This window comes from Rhinoderma darwinii, chromosome 4, assembly GCF_050947455.1.
Source record: "Rhinoderma darwinii isolate aRhiDar2 chromosome 4, aRhiDar2.hap1, whole genome shotgun sequence".
Taxonomy (NCBI): Eukaryota; Metazoa; Chordata; class Amphibia; order Anura; family Rhinodermatidae; genus Rhinoderma; species Rhinoderma darwinii.
The window spans coordinates 8,196,481-8,215,436 of NC_134690.1; the positions used below are offsets into that span (position 1 = coordinate 8,196,481).

Below are 18,956 nucleotides of genomic sequence, written 5' to 3' on the forward strand. Positions count from 1 at the left end.
GTCTTTCAGGTTTTGGCGCTTCCTTCCGCGTCTTTCAGGTTTTGATGGTTCTGCGTCTTTCAGGTTTTGGAGCTTCCTTCCGCGTCTTTCAGGTTTTGGAGCTCCCTTCCGCGTCTTTCAGGTTTTGGAGCTCCCTTCCGCGTCTTTCAGGTTTTGGCGCTTCCTTCCGCGTCTTTCAGGTTTTGGAGCTTCCTTCCGCGTCTTTCAGGTTTTGGAGCTTCCTTCCGCGTCTTTCAGGTTTTGGCGCTTCCTTCCGCGTCTTTCAGGTTTTGGCGCTTCCTTCCGCGTCTTTCAGGTTTTGGCGCTTCCTTCCGCGTCTTTCAGGTTTTGGCGCTTTCTTCCGCGTCTTTCAGGTTTTGGCGCTTCCTTCCGCGTCTTTCAAGTTTTGGCGCTTCCTTCCGCGTCTTTCAGGTTTTGGCGCTTCCTTCCGCGTCTTTCTGCTTTTGGAGCTTCCTTCCGCGTCTTTCAGGTTTTGGCGCTTCCTTCCGCGTCTTTAAGGTTTTGGCGCTTCCTTCCGCGTCTTTCAGGTTTTGGCGCTTCCTTCCGCGTCTTTCAGGTTTTGGCGCTTCCTTCCGCGTCTTTCAGGTTTTGGCGCTTCCTTCCGCGTCTTTCAGGTTTTGGCACTTCCTTCCGCGTCTTTCAGGTTTTGGCACTTCCTTCCGCGTCTTTTAGGTTTTGGCGCTTCCTTCCGCGTCTTTCAGGTTTTGGCGCTTCCTTCCACGTCTTTCAGGTTTTGGCGCTTACTTCCGCGTCTTTCAGGTTTTTGCGCTTCCTTCTGCGTCTTTCAGGTTTTGGCGCTTCCTTCCGCGTCTTTCAAGTTTTGGCGATCTTTTTGGAGGTGATCATTGGCTGAGCCTTTACCATTTTGGCTATTCTTCCATCCATTGAATAGTAGTTCTCCGCTTCCTTCCGCGTCTTTCAGGTTTTGGCGCTTCCTTCCGCGTCTTTCAGGTTTTGGCGCTTCCTTCCGCGTCTTTCAGGTTTTGGCGCTTCCTTCCGCGTCTTTCAGGTTTTGGCGCTTCCTTCCGCGTCTTTCAGGTTTTGGCGCTTCCTTCCGCGTCTTTCAGGTTTTGGCGCTTCCTTCCGCGTCTTTCAGGTTTTGGCGCTTCCTTCCGCGTCTTTCAGGTTTTGGCGCTTCTTTCCGCGTCTTTCAGGTTTTGGCGCTTCCTTCTGCGTCTTTCAGGTTTTGGCGCTTCCTTCCGCGTCTTTCAGGTTTTGGCGCTTCCTTCCGCGTCTTTCAGGTTTTGGCGCTTCCTTCCGCGTCTCTCACGTTTTGGCGCTTCCTTCCGCGTCTCTCACGTTTTGGCGCTTCCTTCCGCGTCTCTCACGTTTTGGCGCTTCCTTCCGCGTCTTTCAGGTTTTGGCGCTTCCTTCCGCGTCTTTCAGGTTTTGGCGCTTCCTTCCGCGTCTTTCAGGTTATGGCGCTTCCTTCCGCGTCTTTCAGGTTTTGGCGCTTCTGCGTCTTTCAGGTTTTGGCGCTTCCTTCTGCGTCTTAATTGTGCCGTATAATGTACTAGGAAACGGGAAAAAAATTATTTGTGGGGTAGAAAACGAAAACACACCGATTCCTCCATTGTTTTTTTGCGCTTCGTTTTTACGGAATTCACTGTGCAATTAAAACAACATGTTAGCTTCATTCTGCGGGTCAGTACGATTACGCCGATACCGAATATATATCGTTTTTTCTATATTTTACTATTTTTACAAGTAAAAACCGAAGTGTAAATAATGTAATTTTATTTTGTGTCGCCAAATTCCGAGAGCCATAACTTTTTTATTTTCCGTAGATCCCGCGGTATGAGGGCTTATGTTTTCCGGGATAAGCTGTAGTTTTTAATGATATCATTTTGGGGCACATGCGACGGTTTGATCACTTTTTATTACATTTTTTTGTGGGGGACGAGGTGACCAAAAAATAGACATTCTGGCGATTACATTTTCTCTTTTTTCCGGCGTTCTCCGTGCGGGTTACATAATGATATATTGTAATAGTTCAGACTTTTACGGACGCGGCGACACCAATTATGTTTAGTATTTTACGATGCTCTAGAGGGAAAACGGGAAAAGGGGGGTTATTTGAACTTTTAATATTTTTACGTAAAAAAAAACCAACAACTTTATTTTATTAGTCCCTCCAGGCGAATTCAACCAGCGATCGTTGGATACTAATATATTGCAGTATATCGTGATTCTGACAGGCCGGAGGCAGCGCTTAATAGGAGCTCAAAGATGGCGGACCTGGGGGGCTTCATTGGGCCCCTAGGCAGCCATAGCAACGATCGCCTCCCCGCAATTGCATTGCGTTGGGCGCGATTAGCTGCTAGAGGGGGTCACCCCCCCTCTTTCTAACAATTTAAATGCAGCGGTCGCTATTGATCGTGGCATTTAACGGCTTAAACGAGCGGGAGTGTAACACACAGCCCACACCGGCATCGTATGGAGCGGGTTCACGCCGTCAGCACGTTCCATACTTCCCCCTATGACGTAACCATACGTCAAATGTCAGGAAGGGGTTAAATAAGGGCCACCATTGACCCGTTATTCCGCAGGATGAGCGGCTCGCAGGTCCTCTTTGTTGGCTCTGGTATTTCTACAAGTCCGTTATTCGCTATGTAGGATTATCACTTGCACCAGACGTTGGTTTATCCGGTCAGTGAGGTTGGACGGCTGGTTTCCTGAACGTCACTCTACATCAGAACGGCCTCCAAGGCTTGTTAGAAATAAACCTGTTTAGTCATGAAATATAAAAAAAAAAAAAAAAAGTCACGGTCATATAACTCGTTTGTCCATTTTACCCCTCTCACTTGTCTGAGCGCAGCCTGCAGTATAAAGCATGTAGGTTTTCATTCTGGTTTTGGCATATGTAGATCATACGAATATTCGCAGATGAGGAGATAGTATATCTACGTGTGTGCATATAGGCGTGACCTTGGACGCACCCATGAGAGCCCAAATTAAATCCTCCATTCTTTACACTGCTGGCTGCGTCCAGAGAACTGGCAAAGAACATGTAGTGAGATTTATTTTACAGCGACTTCTCCATGAACATATCAGACGCCAATCATTTCCCAGTATTGAGATCGTGGAGCTCATGTGTTGCTGGACAGACGCCCCGGCCATTGATTCACAGGTGTTTCACCCGATGTGGCCAATAAAGGGGTTATGGCCCCCGATTCTCCGCATCTACTCTAACGAGACCATCCGACCAATAGAAATCGGTAACAGAAAGGGTCTCACGTTGCCGTTAAGTTCCCTTGCCCCACACTACGGGGTCTCGGCACGGGGCCGGTTCTTTGTTGCATTGAAATGAATGAAATCCACACTTGGTTATTATAAAGTATGGAAACCGTGGGAGATGATGCCGGGCCAGGTCCGAGAGCCAGAACTCCTCGCTTTGGGGTATCGGATTACAATGTTATGTTTTGACAGGTTTTATGTAAGAATTTGAGAAGACTAGAGGGTTAATATAAAGCGTATTGAGGTAAAACTGCTCATGAGTGATGGTCACCGGTCACGTGCCGTATTCCATCCCTGGCACTCCCCTATGACGTCCGCTAGGTCATCTCAATGTGTTGGCACAGATGGCAGAAGACCATAATCCTGCACAGAATTCACCTTCTTTTCTTCTCTCTTGCTCCATAGACAGTAATTCAACCTCCAGGATACAAGAGATTACGGAAATGTGGATAAACCAGACGCCTGAAGACACGGAAACCACAGAATGTTCCAACCAAGGTGAATGGTGAGACGTACACTGGCATTAGAGGATTCCACGCCACACATTCATTATTCCAGAATAAGCCCACACCATGCCCAGGACCAGCCATATCTACCCAAACCATGCCAAGGACCAGCCATATCTACCTAAACCATGCCCAGGACCAGCCATATCTACCCAAACCATGCCCGGGACCGGCCATATCTACCTAAACCATGCCCAGAACCGGCCAAATCTACCTAAACCATGCCGAGAACCGGCCAAATCTACCTAAACCATGCCCAGGACCGGCCATATCTACCTAAACCATGCTCGGGACCGGCCATATCTACCTAAACCATGCCCGGGAACGGCCATATCTGCCTAAACCATGCCCGGGAACGGCAATAGCTACCTAAACCATGCCCAAGACCGGCCATATCTGCCTAAACCATGCCCGGGACCGGCCATATCTGCCTAAACCATGCCCGGGACCGGCCATATCTACCTAAACCATGCCCGGGACCGGCCATATCTACCTAAACCATGCCCGGGACCGGCCATATCTGCCTAAACCATGCCCTGGACCGGCCATATCTGCCTAAACCATGCCCAGGATCGGCCATATCTGCCTAAACCATGCCCGGGACCGGCCATATCTACCTAAACCATGCCCGGGACCGGCCATATCTACCTAAACCATGCCCGGGACCGGCCATATCTACCTAAACCATGCCCGGGAACGGCCATATCTGCCTAAACCATGCCCGGGAACGGCCATATCTGCCTAAACCATGCCCGGGAACGGCAATATCTACCTAAACCATGCCCGGGACCGGCCATATCTGCCTAAACCATGCCCGGGACCGGCCATATCTGCCTAAACCATGCCCGGGACCGGCCATATCTGCCTAAACCATGCCCGGGACCGGCCATATCTACCTAAACCATGCCCGGGACCGGCCATATCTACCTAAACCTTGCCCGGGACCGGCCATATCTACCTAAACCATGCCCGGGACCGGCCATATCTACCTAAACCATGCCCGGGACCGGCCATATCTACCTAAACCATGCCCGGGACCGGCCATATCTACCTAAACCATGCCCGGGACTGGCCATACCTACCTAAACCATGCCCAGGACCGGCCATAGCTACCTAAACCATGCCCTGGACCGGCCATACCTACCTAAACCATGCCCAGGACCGGCCATAGCTACCTAAACCATGTCCGGCCCCGGCCATACCTATCTAAACCATGCCCAGGACCGGCCGTACCTACCTAAACCATGCCCAGGACCAGCTATATCTACCTAAACCATGCCCGGGACTAGCCATAACTACATAAACAATGATCAGGACTGGCCATATCTACCTAAACCATGCCTAATTCAGCCCATATGTGCCCAAATCATATGCTGGTCTGCCTAACCATTCCATGGTCTACCTAAACCATGTCCAGGTCTGGTAAAATGGTGCAGAAATCAGCTTATTTGTGCCCAAACTCTCCCGTACCATGCACAGATGTGACCATACATGTTCCAACCACACCCAGGTCTTACCCACTCGTCAAACCTTGCCCAAGTCGGCCGTATCTTCCTAAACCTTTCCACATTGTGGTCGATACCTTACTCCCATCTCCAAGCACGTTGTAGATGGTCCTTATTAGTACATTTTACTAGCGAGATTCTTCGTAAAATCTCTCCCCAATGTTAATCGGTCATTGCCGCCATGTGGATAGAATCCGGAACGAACACTCCTCTTAGTCCATAGCAGCCAGGCCGTCAGTGTAGGTTAATGTCAAGTCCTGAAGTTGGTATATGAGGGTAGAATTGACTAAAGGAGACTAAACTGGTCCATTATTTCACTATCCAGAGGAACATTTGCATAGTTTTGCCTGTATTCAGTAAAAAAAATTATCAACTAGTCGAATCGACTTCCCCCAATGTCCACAAATCAGGTCACAGGGGAATGTTACCTCGTAGACTTGGTGGTCCTATATTCAATCCTGACGAGTGGTATCTGGAGATGTGAGCGTTCCCTCTGTAATATATTTATGTCTTTGATTTAACAGAGAAAAGACAAGAGATCACGGCAGAGGACGGGCCAGCTGGCACACAGTGCTTCCTCAACGGCTCATTTTATAAGTGGAGCAGTTGGCACAATCACGTTGGCATCCTATCGCCGCTGCCCCAGCACAGAAGGGACAGGCCATACCAGTGCAACGAGTGCCCAAAATCCTTCTCAGACCTATCCCGTTTCCTGAGACACCAGATAAGTCACACCGGGGGAAGACCATACCACTGCCGTCACTGCGTGAAGACTTTCCGACAACCCTACGAACTCATGGTTCACCAGAGAGTTCACACGGGAGAGAAGCCCTACCATTGCACAGTGTGCGGCAAAAAGTTCATCAAGAACTCAATCCTGAAGGTTCATCAGCGAATTCACACGGGAGAACGACCTTACAAGTGCACTCAGTGCTCCAAGAGCTTCGTCCAGTCCCATCATCTGAAGACTCATCAACGGACCCATCTAGGTGGCCGGCTACAGAACTTCTAGACGGACATCAAGGCCACTGTCACCTTCTACTTTATATTATAGATTAAAAAAAAAAAAACATTAAGAAGCTTTGGGGGAGGGGGTATTTATTTTTTTGTCGTAAATATGATTGAGATAGGATGAAGGTAGACAAAAGCCGAAGATGGGAAAGGTGAGGAGCAATGGAGGGGACAAATTCCTGTAAGTTAGGACATCTAATAATGAAGCTAAACTAGAGAGGGTGATTGCACCCACTAACCAACCCCACAAGCCGATCACTAACGATCATCATTGTGTTTAGGGGATGCACGGCCAATGGAAATTCATCCCATGAGTCGTAACTGCGTCAGGTTTTCTATGATCGGTACAAGTTTCCACTGGAAAAATCGCACCGATCCTTGCGGATATATTGCTGTGTATGCCTCTTCACTGACCAACATCTCCGAATACGTAACGGTGGGCACCTTGACACATTTATGGCCCTGTGATGGCATGTGAGCTCCATTGGAATATCTGAAGAGCCGAGAAGTCCTACATGACCCCCATAGATTTGGGGAAATTGAAGTCCTAAGGAGTCTGTTCTGGGGGCTTTAATAAATGAGCAATTTACAATACACTGTACACAGTCACACCCAGACCCTGGTGCATAAGGGGGACCAAAGACCCCACTGCCACATAAGAAGACACGAGTGTTATAAGTGACACGTGGTGGGCAGGGGACTGATCCTGCTACAGATTTTGCATTGGGGCCCAGGAGCTTCAGGTTCGGCCTCTGTGGGCACGTAAAAGGGCTCGAAGATCAAAGTTCTCGAATTATGATCGTGGGGGAGGGGAGGTTTTTTGATCACTTCCTGCTCCTCATCCCATTGAAGAACACTACAGTCTCCCCAGCCTGAGATGGCTGATAACAGGAAACAATAAATGATATTCTGCTCAGCGCGTGGACTTTAGGCGTAGTGCCCAGTTTTGTGAAGTCCCAGACATCGGCCTTCACTCCAGTTTATGAATTGTCCGGTAACATTTAGTTTGGATGTCACCTGTGCCGCCGTTCTCCGCCTCCTTGATACGTGGCCCTGGGTGCTTTGTGGCGCCTTCAATTCTTGTTAGGGTATGTGCACACACACTAATTACGTCCGTAATTGACGGACGTATTTCGGCCGCAAGTCCCGGACCGAACACAGTGCAGGGAGCCGGGCTCCTAGCATCATAGTTATGTACGATGCTAGGAGTCCCTGCCTCTCCGTGGAACTACTGTCCTGTACTGAAAACATGATTACAGTACGGGACAGTTGTCCTGCAGAGAGGCAGGGACTCCTAGCATCGTACATAACTATGATGCTAGGAGCCCGGCTCCCTGCACTGTGTTCGGTCCGGGACTTGCGGCCGAAATACGTATGTCAATTACGGACGTAATTAGTGTGTGTGCACATACCCTTACAGGGAACGGGGAGGAAGTTTCTTGGCTGAAGACAGTCCAGTGAAATGCGTAGTGACCAGGGCGACCGTCCAGTGAAACGCGTGGAGACCAGGGCGACAGTCCAGTTCAACAAATTGTAAATTGTTAGAACGGGACTCGTTTCTGTTAGGATCGCAGTGCGCAGCGGGAATATTTACACCGAATACACAGACCGGGTGGCAGCAAGTGCCATCCGGAGTCCTGTCCAGCAACTCGACCTTCATCATTGGGCTGCCCAACCAGGACGACTACTCCAATTCTCACCAGAGTAAGTTTTCAATTTATATCTCTTCTATTAGACATGTATGGGGGTCAGGACCATTCAAATCTTGCAAAATGTGCCCCCCATATTATTAGCAACAATGGCCCCATAATTGTAACAACCGCAGTGCCCCATAACATTGTCAGCCATTGTACCCCATAACAGTGGCATCCAGTGCCCCATAACACTGCCATCCCCAGTGCACCCATAACACTGCCATCCCCAGTACCCCCCGAACAGCCACAGTGCCCCCATAACACTGCCAGCCACAGCGCTCCACAGTAACATCCACCATGCCCCATAACACTGCCATCCCCAGTACCCCCCGAACAGCCACAGTGCCCCCATAACACTGCCAGCCACAGCGCTCCATCACAGTAACATCCACCATGCCCCATAACACTGCCATCCACAGTACCCTGTAACAGCCAGTGCCCTTATAATAGTGACATTCACAGTGCCCCCATCACAGTGCTACTGTAAAAGTTCCATCCACTGTACCCCTATAACAGTGACCACCAAAATTCCCATAATAGTGACAACCCCAATGCTTCTATAAGATATCATCCACAGTGCCCTCATAACAGTGACCACCATAGTTTCCCCATAACAGTGTATACTCACCTGCTCCTGTTCACATCCTGCAGTACAGGAACGAGAGAACAGAGCTACCGCCAAGTGATCCTCATGATTTGAGTCGACTTTTGACGCCCTCATTACTATGTGATCGGCGTCATCATGAATATCTGCAAGTACAGTTGGCAGCTAGCAGAATCATGAATGCAGCTTTGGATGTGATTGGAGCATAACACGTAACATTGGCTGTGTAAGACATTTGCGTTCTCCCTGATGTTTCTCTTTTTCAGCTGGGATCTCCTGGTAATTCTGGAGGAGCGTGAAGTCTTATTCTTCTGAATGAAGCTGAAACTCGACGTCTCCAGTCCATTTCATATCCAAGCGCTCGTCTCCATCCAGAGAGTGACGTTCGTGAGACCCTCCTAACGGAGGAGGCAACAATCCCCCGAGACGGAACCGGAGAAGATTCTGGAGTCCTTGTTATAACAGCGCTGTGACGTCAAGAGTGGGTGAACTCCATAGGACGTCCCTGTCCGCGGCTGGATGCGATCACAGCTTATCTTCTCATGTGTCAGAGACAAGCGGCTAACCTCTAGGGTTCACAATATGTCCAATAAACAGACAAATAAAAGAGCTGCTCCTCACGGTGAATCAGACTAATTATTGGTAACTCAGAGGCGGGTCAAGCTGCTCGCCCGGTGTCCCCCCAAACTTTCTTACACAGCAAATTGTGATCGTCTCGATCACCGCGGGCTTATTCCTAGCGGTTCCTGATCGGTGCCCATATTTGATACAATACAAAATTATTGTTAATCAGTTCGTTATTTGAACTACTATAACACTATATTACTAGAATAATAGCGCTAGGTTTAAAATTTGAGATATTTCTCCACGTGCTTATTTCAACAATCCAGCTTTCCAGTTTAAGTGTCGCTAAATGCAGTCCGGTGGCTCAGCACACATGTCAAGATTGGGCAGCCCCTTTTTAGATAGTGCCGCAGTGCCCTCTGTGGATGCTGCCACAGTGCCCTCTGTGGATAATGCAACACACCCCTAGATAAGGCCACAGTGCCCTCTGTAGATAAGGCCACAGTGCCCTCTGTAGATAAGGCCACCGTGCCCTCTGTAGATAATGCAACACACCCCTAGATAATGCCAGTGTCCTCTTCAGATACTGCCACACACCCTCTGTAGAGGCTGCCCCAGTGATGTCAGGGGCTTGCCCAGAGCTGGAGTCCCGGAGCAGAGCCGCTTCTGGCACTCTGCCTGGGATTCCAGCTCTGCTCCTGACATCACTGTCCATATATGGACAGAGATGTCAGGGGCAACCCCAGAGCTGGAGTCCCAGGCATAGCGCTAGTAGGCTCTTCCCGGGACTCCAGCTGTGCTCCTGACATCACTGGGACTCCTGCTCTGGGAAAGCCCCTGACATCATTGTCGATGTATGGGCAGCGATGTCAGAGGCTTCCCCAGAGTCCCGGAGCAGAGCCGATACTAGCGCTCTGCCCGGGACTCCGGCTCTGGGGAAGACCCTGACACACCGTCCATATATGGGCAGATATGTCAGGGAATTCCGGAGCAGAGCCTATACTAGCGCTCTGCCCGGGACTCCGGCTCTGGGGAAGCCCCAGACATCGCTGTTCATATGTGGACAGCGATGTCAGGGAATTCCACAGAGTCCCGGAGCAGAGCCGACACCAGCGCTCTGCTCCGCTCTGGGCAAGACCCTGACACTGTCCATATATGGGCAGCGATGTCTGGGAATTCCACAGAGTCTCGGAGCAGAGCCTGTACTAGCGCTCTGCCCGGGACTCCGGCTCTGGGGAAGCCCCAGACATCGCGGTTCATATGTGGACAGCGATGTCAGGGAATTCCACAGAGTCCCGGAGCAGAGCCGACACAAGCGCTCTGCTCGGGACTCCGGCTCTGGGGAAGCCCCAGACATCGCTGTTCATATGTGGACAGTGATGTCAGGGAATTCCAGAGTCTCGGAGCAGAGCCGATACTAGCGGCTGTGTCCCGCAGGCCCCAGATGACAGCCCCAGGGGCCGCATGCGGCCCGCGTGCTTGAGACCCCTGAGCTACATTATGGTGCCACACGTAAAAAGGAACAAAAAAAACAAAACACACCCTCCGTCTTCACAGGCCCCGTTCATGTGTTGGGTTTTGGTGATAACCTGTAAGTAAAAGGTATGAATGAGGTTTTTGACATGCCCTTCCACTAGGGGGAGCTAGTTGTAGATGGATTTACACTCCTCAACGTTGAAATTGCGACACCAAGAAGGAAAAGTTTTGGCATTGTGGAGATCACAGGATCGGTAGATATGTTAATGATATGCAAATGGTAAAAAAATGTAAACAAAATATTCCAATATTCGAGTATAAGCAGCAACACGCAGAAATACTCGCACGTCCAGGCCTCGGCGTGATATCAATGAGGTTATTAATGGTTGTCTGAGGAATGTTCTGCCGCGCTGAATGCACTGGGCACGCAAATTATCAAGACTGGCTGCAGCTCCTTTTACAATTACCGACCAATAACGTCCCAGATGTGCTCGATGGGAGACAAATCCAGGGACGCTGCAGGCCATGGTACCACGTTACGGCCACGCAGGCCGCTCATAGCAGCACGAGCAACATGCAGCCTGGCGTGACCCTGTTGAAAAATGGCTTCTGGGGAAATGGCCGCACCACTGGCTCCACGACCAAATCAATGTAACGCTGAGCTGTCGGTGTACCTGGGATGAAGACTAGAGGGGTCTGGCTACCCTAGATTATGCCACCCACACCATAATCCGGGGAGTAATACCAGTGTGATGTTCCCTTGTGAAGGCCTCTTCATGGCGCTGCCCACGTGGTCTCCAGACCAATCTCCGGCGATCATTGCGTTCGAGACAAAAGCGGGACTCATCGCTGAAGAGGATAGACCTCCATTCCAGCCTTTGAAAGCAGTGACGTGTTGTCAATGGACAAAAACAAAAAGAGACCCTGGTAGTCGGAGGGGGAACATTATAAACACACAGCAACTGGATGCCAACCGGCAAAAAAAAACTATTTCCCGACTACCATGAACAGGTTAAATTCAAAATCTGTATTAAGCTGTGAAAGCAAATAGACGAACCTCATAAATTTATTAAAATGGCTGCAGAACGCTATAGCCACACTGACTGCCAAGTAACGGTGGATCCAGCAGAAGAGCACGTCATTAAAATTCAAAAAAGCCCCCGACGCGTTTCACTACATATGTAACGTCCTCAGGGATACGGGGGTGAATGATGTCATTAGCTCGTGCTGGATCCACCGTTACTTGGCAGTCAGTGTGGCTATAGCGTTCTGCAGCCGCTGGCGTCCAATGCATTCAAGGGCCGCCTACTACTACTACTACACGTACCTATTCAGCATCGCCCTATACCGATCCCACTCCGGCAGCACGCGTGCTACATTTGAATCCATTTATGTGCTTCGTCTATCTGCTTTCATAGCTTAATACAGATTTGAAATTTAACCTGTTCACAGTAGTCGGTAAATAGTTTTTTTTTGCCGGTTGGCATCCAGTTGCTGTGTTGTCAATGTAACACGTGTAGCTGGTCGTTCGGCTCGCAGCCCAATGTCGCGCTAGCGCCTTCTGATGGTTTGTGTGGACACTGGTTGCTGCCCTAGGCTTGGGATGTGACATCCAAATTCACTTGCAGTACAGAATTGATCACTACGCGCCATTCTACCAATCAGACGATCCGTCTGCGCAGAGGTTCGTCTCCGCGCACCTCTTGCTGTCTTTCCCATTCCTTGTTGTTCTGCCAACCTCCGGGACACGCAACGTTGAACAGCGCTGACATCTCGGCCTAGCTAGCGATAAACCAAGGTCCCTCAAATCAAGGATTTTGTCCCTCTCATTTTGCAAAGTGTCGATAACTGGCGCTTCGCTATGCAGGAGGCATCGCACAATCATCCCACCACACGATCTGATTTTTGGGGTTTAATGTGACTAAAAAACCTTTGCTTTCAATCTGACTTTTATGCCCCCCACATGCCACAGATTGGAGCTCGGTGCTTGAAAATGTGATACCTACCGCTTCCTCCATGTGCAGAACCTTACAGCTCGTCCTTGTTGGTCTTGTAATTTCAACACGGAGTGTATATTCATAGGTATAAATCTGTATGCATTGAGCTCCCCCTAGTGGTGTCTGCAGGCAGATAAAATGTTACCATGTAATTCTATGGCTGTGTGAGGGACGACAGGTTATTTTGCTCTCTGTCTCCTCTAAAGATATATTATGAGAATAAACAACACGTGACATTAGATCTAAAAACAAGGTGGTGATGATAATAGTTACACTTCCCAACCATGACCATCACCTACAACCACCAAAATACACAAGGTGTAATCCCGGCTCCCTCTATGGGGAGGTCCTGTGGTCAAAGAGTTCACTTTATTATAATTCACATGTAACACGGAGTAACTATGTCAATCTTTGTCTTCTCTTTTTCTGGTCTTGATTTACATCGTGTCTGATCGTACTCCAGTCACACGCGGAGCTTAGTCATAAGATTGTGGTGTGAGGTTATGGGACAAGGTCGGGATGTGACGTCGGGGGGATAAGCTCGGGCTGTGATGTCAGGGGATGATGCTGGGCTGTGATGGCGGGGGATGATGTCAGGGGATAAGCTCGGGCTATGATGTCAGGGGATAAGCTCAGGCTATGATGTCAGGGGATGATGCTGGGCTGTGATGTGATGTCAGGGGATGATGCTGGGCTGTGATGTCAGGGGATAAGCTCGGGCTATGATGTCAGGGGATAAGCTCGGGCTATGATGTCGGGGGATGATGCTGGGCTGTGATGTCGGGGGATGATGCTGGGCTGTGATGTCGGGGGATGATGCTGGGCTGTGATGTCGGGGGATGATGCTGGGCTGTGATGTCGGGGGATGATGCTGGGCTGTGATGTCGGGGGATGATGCTGGGCTGTGATGTCGGGGGATGATGCTGGGCTGTGATGTCGGGGGATGATGCTGGGCTGTGATGTCGGGGGATGATGCTGGGCTGTGATGTCGGGGGATGATGCTGGGCTGTGATGTCGGGGGATGATGCTGGGCTGTGATGGCGGGGGATGATGCTGGGCTGTGATGGCGGGGGATGATGTCAGGGGATAAGCTCGGGCTATGGTGTCGGGGGATGATGCTGGGCTGTGATGTTATGGGAAAAAGTCAGGATGTGATGTTTAAAGTTGTGTATGGAAGTGTCCCGACCCTGATGGCAGACGTTGGGGGAGAGAATCGAGCTGTTGAATTTGAACATGCCCGATCCTTTTGTTTGCAAGTAGCTGCTGCCAGAGGAGCCAAGATCTGATGTCGGGAGACGAGATCGGGCAATAATGTCGGGCTGGGATGTTATGGGATGAGGGCATGTCAGTCTCTGATTTCGGCAGATAAGGTCGGGCCGTGATCTCTGGGGATAAAATTGCGTTGCGATATTGTGATGTCATCGTATATTGTGTGGGGTCAGACGTCGGGGGATAAGGTCGCGCTGTGACGTCGGGGGATAAGGTCGCGCTGTGACGTCGGGGGATAAGGTCGCGCTGTGACGTCGGGGGATAAGGTCGCGCTGAATGCGACTGGAGTACGACGTAACAGAATCACAAGTAGTTTCTGGAAAACGTATCCTGTACAATCACAGTAAAGCTGGACTTTTTATTACATCCAGAGAGGAGGGGGATGAGGAGCGAAAGAGATGATTATAGCGGGAGAAGAGAATGGTTATAAAGGAGGGGATGGGATAAAAAGATGAGCAGGGGATAAGATACGGAAAAGATGAGGAGAGGATGAAGAGGAGTGGGAGGAAGAGAAGAGGATAAGGAGGGGATGAGGAAGGGATAGATGATAAGTGGCTGAGATGAGGAGGGGGATGAGGATTCTATCCGCTCTAGCAGAGTCTTACTTTATGTCTGCTGTAAAGCAGGTAGTATAAGGCCTCTTTATTATATAGTGTATGGATGTGTGATCGGATGGCACCAATAATATAGTGGCTCCCCCTCCCCCAGGAATCACCGCAAACATTCAGTAGAGCTAAGTCTGTATATTAACAGGGTGGGAGTCATGTGGACGGCCGGCTCTACACGCATCAGGTTTGAGTCCACAGTGAATCCTTCCATCTCACTAGAAGACTCGGCTCCGCATCCGGGACAAGGCGTCAGATCCGGGATAATGAATAAATAACATCGCAGCTTCAATACAAAAAAATAAATTAAATAGTGAAAGCCAAAACTTCACATTGACGGAGCGTCCGATCTCTCAGTCGATGATATGGGCTGCGTGACCAGTAATGGACACTATAGTGGTGGTCGCCCAACTTCCCCAGAATCCGATATAACCTATCACAACCAGACAGAAGGGGGCGACTCCGGATGGTGGGGGCGAGCAGCTCTGAACATTCATAGGAGATTGTACAAGGATTTCTCAAGAGGTCAACACTTCTGGCCGGGGTGACCGTTCAGTTCCTCACTGGTTCCTCGGCCCTCAGGACAGTCCGGGCTGAGGTCAACTTTCCAGGAGAGGTCTTGAGCAGCCTCCACCTCGTAAAGTTTCCTCCAGAAGGAGTCCAGTTTGCCGTCATGGACCCTCTGGTGTCGCACCAGGGTGGAGTGCTGGGTGAAGCTCTTACCGCATTGGGAGCAGATGTAAGGCCGGTAGCCCGTGTGAATCTGCTGGTGGGCCTTCAGGTTGGAGATCTTGCTGAAGCCCTTGTGGCAAACATTGCAGGTGTAGGGCTTCTCCCCCGTGTGGATCTTCTGGTGCCCGGTCAGGTGTGAATGTTCGCTGAAGCACTTGCCGCACTCGGAGCACTTGTAGGGCCGCTCGCCGGTGTGCGTCCGGATGTGGTTGCTGAGGTGACCCTTCTGGCTGAAAGTCTTTTCGCAGTGGGCACACTTATACGGCCGTGCCCCGGAGTGCTTGCGCCGGTGCCGCACCAGGCTGGAGTGCTGGCTGAAGCAGAGGTCGCATTCAGGGCACTTGTAGGGCTTCTCCCCGGTGTGGATTCGTTGGTGGACGATGAGGTTGGAGTTCTCGCTGAAGCTCTTGTCGCACATATTGCACTTGTAGCGTTTCTCACCAGAGTGGACGCGCAGGTGGACGGTTAAGTGGGAGTTCTCGCTGAAGGTCTTGCTGCACTCTGAGCACTGGTAGGGCCTCTCCCCGGTGTGGATCCGGCGGTGTGCCTTCAGGTGGGAGTTCCTGGTGAAGCCCTTGCCACATTCGGAGCAGCGGTAGCGCTTCTCCCCCATCAGCATCAGGCGCTGTTTGCTGTGGATGCTGTAATTCTCGTAGAAGCCGCAGTCAAACTCGCTGCGCGTCGGCCGCTGTCGCTCCCTCATCAGGAGGGCAGGGTGCGTCAGGCTGCTTAGATACTTCTCAAATTCCAGTGTGTTCTCCAGCGAGTATTCCTGGGTGAGGGGCCTGTTCAGAGCGGTGTCTGAAAACAGAAACGCACTGTCTCTATCAGGGCTGATCAAGCGGGAGGGGCTTAACATCTTTGTGGGGACGTCAGGGGTCAGGTCGTCGGGGCCCCTCTCCTGGTCAAGCTCTGGTGAGAGAAACAAAATAGTATCATAAATTAATCGTGGTAAATGCTCTGACCTATACTCCACTCACATCCAGAGCTGCATTCACAATTATACCCCAGTCACACTCAGAGATTTATTCTCAATGATACTGTAGTCACATCAGAAGCTGCACTGACAAGTATACTCCAGTCACATCAGAAGCTGCACTGACAAGTATACTCCAGTCACATCCAGAGCCACATTCTTAATGATATTGTACAACTGGAGCTGCATTTACACTTCTGCTGGTTTCCTGTTAGCTCTCAGGTAGCGCAGTATTAAACCTAGCTGCTGGTTCAGAATCTATAGTAAAGAGCATGCCCTGCTGTGCTGTATTGCAGGAGATGTAGTGTCAGTCACTGTACGGTGGTCCCGCATATTACAAGGGTCTTTCTTGGATCACTGTAACGTGAAACCCCAATTGACTCGCAATACTGCAGCCAATCAGAATGCACATGTCACTGGTAAACCACCTGATTGGCCACAGCGAACAGCCGAAGAGGAAGTAGAGCCAATCAGCAGACGCTTTATTACTGATGTGCATGTAATGATTGGGTGTCTGGTAGGACCTCCCTACGGTACAGGGCAGAGCTATATGTACTGTGCCACCACAGGGATTACAAGCTGCCTGTCTGTGGCAGGAACCTCCCAGCTAATGAAGTCCTGTGATTCCTGCAGCCTCTGCACTGATTCCAGCATGAGGAAGGGGGAGGGTAACGTCAGACAGCCGGCTTGTAGAGACGGTGACCGGGCTGCAGCTCCACTGTATCTATAACATAGCAGCAGTGATAGCTTACAGTTAGTGTAACTGGAGGTAGGGGAGGTCTGAGCTCTCTGGGGGGAAACTCCACCAACTTACTGCACAATACATGACCCCCTCTCCCCCATTCCCATCCCGATAAAGGAAAGAAGCCGGACTGGTGACCGTCACGCACTCATGGCGGGGTCAGGAGGTCCTCCGTCGTCTCGGGGCTGCCGCTCACCCTCGTGGTTTAGCTCTGCCACCGCCGCTGCCTCTCCTTCCTGCGCGTCCTCCGCATCCTCTTGCTTTACGACGACCACAACATCGCTTGGAGACGACGACGCAGCTGAAAACAGAATGCAGAAGACGCTCAATGAACACGTAAGACAAGGAACGGTGCAGAGCTAAACAACGCAACAATATAACCAACCCCACCCACGTGCGCAGATGCTGTTATAGTGTAAGGCGCTACTTTACCGGAGCAGGTGATTTAGTGAAACTGGATCGGCCACTCCTATGACCAACGTCGGGACCATCGGAAGTCACTCACCTTTGTCCTCGGATTCGGCGTCAGAGTAAAACGCGTCGTTCTCCTGCTTCACCTTCATCGGACGTTCAGGTTTCCGCACTCTACTGCCTGTGGCGAAACAAAGACCTGGGGTCACATGGAGCGCAGTCATCACGTAGCTACTGACCCCCCCCAAGAGGGCGCTCATCTCTGGTAATCCCCTTCCTCCACTAAGCCCCACCATCATGTGACTGTCACATGATCCTCACGCACAGCGTCTTACGTATCACCTGCGAGCCGACCTCGGCTGGACTCCGGCAGTGACCGTCTCCTCTCCACAATTGTCCCGGGAAAAGATTCGCCCAGTTCACGGCGTTCGATTTTTAGCAGGATGTCCGGGACGAGCACGCCGCCGCCGCCGCCACCTGTGAGTGCGACACGAGAGACACGCATGAAGAGGTCGCACGGCCGGCCGCATCTCCACAGAACGTTACGCCTCCACCACCGAGCGCTATACACTGACCGTGCGGCGATACGGGTCGCACTCACTTGTTGACGGGTTACCGCAGCTGCGCCCGCGCTCACCCGGCTTCTCAATCTTCACCAGCAGCTCTGGGTTCAGGATCCGGTAACCTGCAAACATGAAGCATCGTGGGTCAGTGGCGAGTACAAGAGTTGTGAACGCAGCTCTGGGTGTGGCTGGAGTATAAGAATTGTAAATGTAGCACTGGATATAATTTAAGTATAATATCTGAACGCAGCTCTGGATGCGACTGGAGTATAAGAATTGTGAAGGCAGCTCTGGATGTAACCACTGTTAATCATGACATAAATGAAGATCAGTACGTTCATCTGCAGTAACGCCACCACTGAGAACGTGAGCGTCTAGGATAGATTATTTTTTTGTTGCGGTTCGCGCTACGATTACTTGAATTTATCAGAACCCGCAGGACGGCCACTTTACAGGTGATATTACAGCAGGGATTTGGGGTGGTTCAGCTGATAAAAAAAAAAAACAGGATGCGGACTAATGCTATAAAGACACTTTGTGTCTCCCTTATGTCCTCATAGATTGTAAGCTCTTGCGAGCAGGGTCCTCACTCCCCAGGTTTGAATTGTAAATGAACTTTGTCACTATGTAATGTCTGATATTGTTTGTTTCATGTTCCCTCTAAATTGTAAAGTGCTGCGTAATATGTTGGCGCTATATAAATAAAGATTATTATTATTATTATTATTATTAAGGCAGAGGCAGCGTGGTAATACCCCATTGCAATCAGCAGAGGGCGACCTTTTGGTCAGAAGTGATGTAATGCCCTATAACCTCCACCAGAGGGAGCTCTTATACCCAGATCCCGCAGGGCACGGTGAATCTCCTTCATGGCGTTCCTGTACAGCTCTCGCTGCCACTCCTCCATCACGTCCCAGTCATCCTCCTCAAAGCAGGCGGCCACGTCATGAAACGTCACCGTCACCTAGAGAGACCGCGGAAAGGGCGATCACCGATCACACACCGGCTGCTGCCGATAAACTACAAGGCCCAGGACACAAGTCTCAACTTCTTACCATGGCAGA

General features: G+C 50.5%; 2 protein-coding genes across 5 annotated transcripts in view; one reads left to right on the top strand and one right to left on the bottom strand.

Moving 5' to 3' along the window:
- Positions 1 to 7,369, top strand: part of LOC142759003 (uncharacterized) — a 66,361-nt gene extending 58,992 nt beyond the window's left edge. Inside the window, exons 11-12 of the mRNA XM_075860787.1 lie at positions 3,643 to 3,735; positions 5,773 to 7,369. Coding sequence (XP_075716902.1) covers positions 3,643 to 3,735; positions 5,773 to 6,260 — 581 coding nt within the window. The 3' untranslated portion in view covers positions 6,261 to 7,369. The remainder of the gene's footprint in view (positions 1 to 3,642; positions 3,736 to 5,772) is intronic.
- A 5,127-nt stretch (positions 7,370 to 12,496) lies between these two features.
- The window catches only part of LOC142759005 (uncharacterized), a 26,514-nt gene continuing 20,054 nt past the window's right edge, over positions 12,497 to 18,956 (bottom strand). For 2 of the 4 annotated variants that reach the window (XM_075860791.1, XM_075860790.1), the window contains exons 2-8: positions 18,948 to 18,956; positions 18,730 to 18,856; positions 17,931 to 18,014; positions 17,672 to 17,806; positions 17,424 to 17,510; positions 17,067 to 17,219; positions 12,497 to 16,112 (exon numbers count right to left, since the gene is read on the bottom strand). The exon at positions 18,948 to 18,956 is cut by the window's right edge and continues 56 nt beyond it. In XM_075860791.1, coding sequence (XP_075716906.1) covers positions 14,995 to 16,112; positions 17,067 to 17,219; positions 17,424 to 17,510; positions 17,672 to 17,806; positions 17,931 to 18,014; positions 18,730 to 18,856; positions 18,948 to 18,956 — 1,713 coding nt within the window. In that variant the 3' untranslated portion in view covers positions 12,497 to 14,994. The remainder of the gene's footprint in view (positions 16,113 to 17,066; positions 17,220 to 17,423; positions 17,511 to 17,671; positions 17,807 to 17,930; positions 18,015 to 18,729; positions 18,857 to 18,947) is intronic. The other 2 variants (XM_075860792.1, XM_075860793.1) reach the window with 2 other exon arrangements.